The 6,000-nt window shown below is 40.5% G+C and overlaps 1 protein-coding gene across 1 annotated transcript in view; it reads left to right on the plus strand.

The window, feature by feature from the left end:
* Nucleotides 1-3,737: 3,737 nt before the first annotated feature.
* Nucleotides 3,738-6,000, plus strand: part of slc17a6b (solute carrier family 17 member 6b) — a gene marked incomplete at both ends in the record, with an annotated part of 17,243 nt that continues 14,980 nt past the window's right edge. The window contains 2 exons of the mRNA XM_083662078.1: nucleotides 3,738-3,811; nucleotides 5,546-5,801. Of these exons, the coding sequence (XP_083518204.1) occupies nucleotides 3,738-3,811; nucleotides 5,546-5,801 (330 nt within the window). The remainder of the gene's footprint in view (nucleotides 3,812-5,545; nucleotides 5,802-6,000) is intronic.

Genomic DNA, 6,000 nt, shown 5'->3' on the forward strand with positions numbered 1-6,000 from the left:
TGGTGTTGTTGATATAGCTGTTTATTTTATAAATGATTGATAATCATGTGTCAAACTGTACTCCTATATTAGGATCTGTGTAGCGGCAGCAGTAACATTTCCAAAGCAACGTGTCACTTTGCTTAAATACTTTGAACTTGACTGTATGGAATTCTGTGCCATAACACGTGTATAGGGCTGGATTAGAAAAGTAAGGAGCAGAACGATTGTAACTGCAGATTGTAGCATCATTCCCGATTGAATGCCTTCCTGTCCCTGATGCACTCTCCAGCTCACATGTCACGATCGCACCAGCTACTCTGTGTGACAGAATTAGAGGTTGTGGTTGTTGAACATGCCCTTTAAGAGGAGTTGATTTGTGATGTCGATGTTTAAAACTTAACTGCATGTGATGCCTCTAATTGGAACATAAGATGAAGAATTGAACCTTCTCACAAAGAGCTACAGCTACATTCTTTTCTTTTTTGATAGCAAGGCACTTGCAGTTGTCAATCCATATAATTTTGATGGTGCACGTTACATCACCCATCCTCCTCCGGCTTTGAACTATGAATGTATGCAACACTCTGCCCTTGTTCCTTGGACATCCTTACAATACATTTTACTTTGAAACATCGGTAGCTATCATAGTTCATATTAATGACATTGATCTGTAGCTGGGCTTTACGATGGACATTGTTCTGTAAATGTGATGGGTGAATGAGTCGTTTAGAGTCTTTCTAAAACTGTGTATTAAAACCAAGTACCTCCAATATAATGATAACAATCAAAGATGTTAGGTTATTCCGTATTTTTCTGCCCTATTTTAGGGATTCACAACATTAATTTATAGTGATGCCGCAACTGCAGGTCGATCTGCAATCCTGTGTCCATGGGATGCCCAACCTGTCCATGGGATGCCCAACCTGCTGTGGGACCAATTTATGAGATTTCACATGTGTACTTAAGATCATAAGAACAGATCACATGAAGAAGATGTTAAAGGAAGATCTCTCTAGACTGATCCTCTCTGTTACTACAATCACTTCTGTGGTGTATAGATTTAGGATGATCCTTCTTGTCCCCTTCAATCGTCCTAGTGTTCTACATGGATAATGAATGAACTGTGTTTTCTGTTATCAGATGTCACGCTATTGGTGTCTATGTAAGTGAGGCTAATGTACTGTAGTCACATCATTCTAATGTATGTAAGATAACGGGTAACTGAATTAAAACTGGCCCTGGTTTGTATACATGTAAGGATTCCAGTGAAGAAATCATGAATTTGAGTGGGCAGCTCATACATACTGGTTGCTAGCTTTGCTGTAGATAGAGAGTGTATTATATTTAAGATGTATTGGAGTGAAATTAATTTATTGATCTTTGGCTGGTTGACAGCCTGAAGCATTTGTAGTTAAAGCTATTTCTTAATCCTCTTTCAAAATGTTCTTATCAATTTAGAGTATGAAATATCGTAAGCTATATTAACTAGGCTACCGTTACATGCTGTACTTCTTTCTGAAGAGAACAGTTGAGCAAAGAACTACTTCTGCTACAAATAGGCTACTATGGAAAACCCAGCAATGATTTATTTCCTTACTTCCTTGCTTTGTTGTTTACCTCAGTGGTTCTCAGAGTGGGGGTCCGGGGGACCCCCAGGGGTCCTTGAGGGGGTACCGGGGGCTCCCCACAAAAGGGGGGATAATTTTTCACTATAATTCCATAAGTAACACAATGACATAATGTAAGACTATTTTGGGTTTCATATCTGTCTAATTAAATATTAAAACAAAAAATCTCATCAGATGGGGGACCTTGGGACAAAATCGTATCAAATGGACGACCGTGGTCTAATTTGTGTCAGTTTAAGGGTCCTTTCTTGATGTGAAAATGTTTGAGAACCACTGGTTTACCTTTGTACAATTTATTTACAGCCTCTTTATGCCTAAAATGCTTTCTGATTTTGCCTGTTTGTATTCAAACCTTGCTATGACTTATGTGATGCTGTAAATTATGCAGTTGTGATTGAAGATATCAGCAATTTAAATTTGTCAGACAATAAGTAAGCCTGGCTTACTTCTATCTCAGGATTATCTTCCAGTGTGTGTCGAGCAGCAGTGGCTGAGACAAAGTCTGCAGACGGGCCTGTCCAAGTTGGAAAAGCAAGGATTAGTGCATGATCCTGGTGCATGATATATATTTCCCAACAAACAAATGCCTTAAATGTCTGTGTTTACTCATTTGTGTATTGTGTTTTAATGACAAAATTGCCTCAATCTCAATTCCAAATATCCTTCATATCGGTTGTCCCTGCTGCTCTAGTCAAGGTTGCATGGTTTGAGATGCATGAATTGCTATTAAGTGGATATTTTTTGTCAATTGCATTCCTCATTTGACTGTAGCCTAATGTACAGAATTGCAGAAAGCCTGTTAACATTCACAATAAATCAATAAAAAAATAACTCTATCGAAGACTGTTCACATTCTTAAGACATTTCTGAGCTATTTGCAATGTTGGGAGTGACCACCAGATGGTGGTCAATACCTACAAATCACTCAGGAATGATACTGATCTGATTATACTGATCTCTGAAATATTTTATCCTCAATGATAATCAAATCTAAAAATCTGTATCTCATAGATATTATTGTTGTTATTATTATTAGTAGTAGTAGTATTATTATTAGTAGTAGTATAGTAGCTATTATTACTACTTTGTTGGGATATCTGCAATTGATGAAATGCACGCTAAATCATTTTAAACCTATTTTTTGTTTTGTTTTTAATAATTTTATTTGTGTGTGTGTGTATGTCTGTGTAGGGGCTGGGGCTCGGGGATGAAGATGGGGGATGCTTAAATTATTGATGGCTTCCTACGTGCAGGGGAGCTTGTTCGAGGGGAAATCCACATAGGCCTACTGCTCCTTTAGTTACCATAGCGCCGCCCTCGGGAGAATTGCAGCTTTCATATACTGTAGTGTTTGGGATAAATTGCCCTGGTTTAACATTTATAAAACATGAAAAGTAGCAACATAAATGTGCCTTTAGTTGTCGTTTAGCCATACCTCACGATTCTTTATTCTAAAATATTATGCAAATTATTGAAGATTTCGTTTCCCCAACATGTTCTGAAATAAATAACCGATAGAAACGACCTGCTCTGTCCGCTCTGTGCTTCTCATACCTTTGAAGTCATGTGGAAAGCGTTTTCTTGCCTTCTTTCGAGCTGCGCTTCATACAGATGTTAGACACGGCGCTGCTGCCTGTCGCTGTCCACGGTGCTGAAACTGAAACACGACGTCAGACCAACCTGCGCTCTCTCTCCACATGAGCAGCCTCACTCCCTCTGCGATTTATTCACGCAACTCCACACACCTACTCCTGCTTTTATAGCTTTTTATTTTTTATTTTTTTTAGCTATTCGTTTATCTCTTTAGTTATTTTGTGAGACTGCGCTGGCGTCAATTTCTATTAATTTCTCTTTTCGTCTTCGTCGTGATCATGGCACTGTGCGCGTCTGCTGTCCAGCAGGAGAGGGGCTGCTGCACGAAGGCGCACAACTCGCTTGATTTCTCTCACGTCAAGAAGGTGTTTTGCATTGTGAAGTTATAAGGACCGTCTCCATCTGCCCTCCTGCCCTCCTGGAGACATTTAATAGAGCTTGATTTGTTCATTTGCTCGTATTGCTTAAACGGACATGATGCTTAAACAGTAAATAATATTGAGAAATAAATAGGCCTACACGTAGAAACTGGATATGGAGTCCGTGAAGATGAGAGCCACGGCGGGGGCGAAGGAATTCGCAGGGAAGACCTTGGGCCATTTGCACAGGTAAGCAAGGGGAATTATGATATGCTTTATTGCTTAATGTTAAATGTGATGTGTAGGTTGTAGGTTGTAGCCTCCATGCTGTATGGAGGGTGTGCAGGCCACCGAAAACTATAGCCTACAACTTGCAGGCTTCTAGTCACGCCTCTACGAGCCAGAAGAAAATTATGCAATCATAATGTGTGATGTGATGACAGAGGCTGGGTGAACCTGCATGCGTGCCACTGGGTGAAGCTGTCCATACAGACTGATGACAGTAGGCTATAGGCCTACCTCAATAAAACTCATTAACCATGGTATACTGTCACCCACCCGTCATATGGCCAGTATGGCTACATATTATTAAGAATAAGCGTTTTGTGGATTCTATGCATTTGTATTTCATAGTCCATAAAAAGCAGGTTTATGGCTATTTCGCTGATAATGAGTAACTGTTAAATTAATTAAAGAATCACTTTCATCCTTATCAATGGCCTTTTATATTTGTGTTGCTGGTTTATATTCAGTTTACAATATTATGAATGGGCTATATTGAGATTTTTCCATTCTGAAACGTCTTTGTTTTCTTTCTAGCGTGCTTGGAAAAATTCTGCGCAAAACCTTGAATGAGGCGATGCTTCATTGAATTTAAGACTTGCTTGAGACTTGTCAAAACAAAACTTTGGGTTCAATTAGCCTATTACAAAAATAGTAATTTCGTATCTCCAGGCCTGTTATTTCAGAGGAATTCATGTATTTCTGGGCAGGCCTGGACGCTTCTGTTATTATAGGCTATTATTCGATTATTTTATTTTGTTATTATAGGCCTATATGCCTTGACAATGCGAATATTTTTCCAGACAATGATAATTCAAACTTTCGATTTTTGAGCCAGCATTTTTGCATGTGTTCTGGATTAGATTTGAACGAAGGCATCGACGTGTATCGAATAAACGTGATGTCCCTGAGAGAGATAGAGTGTGTGAGAGAGAGAGAGAGAGAGAAAGAGAGAGAGAGAGAGAGAGAGAGAGAGAGAGAAAGAGACAGAGAGAGATAAATAAATAGAAAGAGAGAGAGAGAGAGAGAGAAAGAGAAAGAGAGAGAGAAAGTATTTGAGGAATGCCCATGTGTGGCTCGCTGCTGCTCAGCCCTGTGAATGCTAATGAGAGTGAAGGTGAGCGGGCTGCTGCAATGCGGTAGAGACGCATCTTCGCCTTTTTTCGGCTCTAGGCGATGGAGTTTTTTTTTTAATATATATATATATAGCATAATATGTTATATATTTTATTTTAATTTCGTTGTTCTGCTGTCACGTGTTTGAGTGATTTTCCTTGGACATACAGTAAATGATATAGGCTACTAGACAGAGTAGCTCAGTTTATTAATGTGATAGGACAAATCCCTCCCTTAACAGTGAAAATGGCTAATAGGATAGAGGCCCCACCATTGACTGTATATATCCCACTCCTCATAATGTTGATTATGGCAACTGGTCTGCTTCCTCATGTATTTTCGTTCTAGAAAATGAAAGGAATCCCTAGCCTCTAGGCACAGACAATTCCCAAACCAACCTGGCTATGAAGCAGCATCCCCTTCAAATAGGCTCAAATATAGAAATTGTGAAGGACAAAAAAATGGGCCTCCTCACAAACCTTTTTAATAAGGAAGATTGCAGATTTCTTCTCACTGTATATTATTGCATTGCATTGGGGGCCCTTGCCTTGGTATAGCCAGTGTTGTGTCCCCTGGCTGTTGCAGGGTGATGGAGAAGAAACAGAAAGGTGGAGAGGTGATCGAGCTGACGGAGGACGGACGGCCCCTGGCGGCCCCGGAGAAGAAGCCCCCTCTGTGGGACTGCTCGTGCTTCGGCCTGCCCCGCCGCTACATCATCGCCATCATGAGCGGCCTGGGCTTCTGCATCTCGTTCGGGATCCGCTGTAACCTGGGCGTGGCCATAGTGGGCATGGTCAACAACAGCACCATGCATGTGAACGGCAAGATCATCATCAAAGAGGTGTGACGTCAGCACAGCGTCGAGCGTGACTCCAGACACGACACGCCCATTCTGATTTTCTCAAGACAAAATCAAGAGAATTCCCTCGTAGGCTACAGAGGATAAGCTATAGGCTATAAAGGCCATTATTAGGCCGTGTCCCACACAATCTGCCGTACGCTTATAGGCCTAGACATGGTATTTCACGAGTTAAAATCAT

The sequence above is a fragment of the Poromitra crassiceps genome (genome assembly GCF_964638095.1).
Source record: "Poromitra crassiceps genome assembly, chromosome: 28".
In the NCBI taxonomy this organism is placed as follows: domain Eukaryota; kingdom Metazoa; phylum Chordata; class Actinopteri; order Beryciformes; family Melamphaidae; genus Poromitra; species Poromitra crassiceps.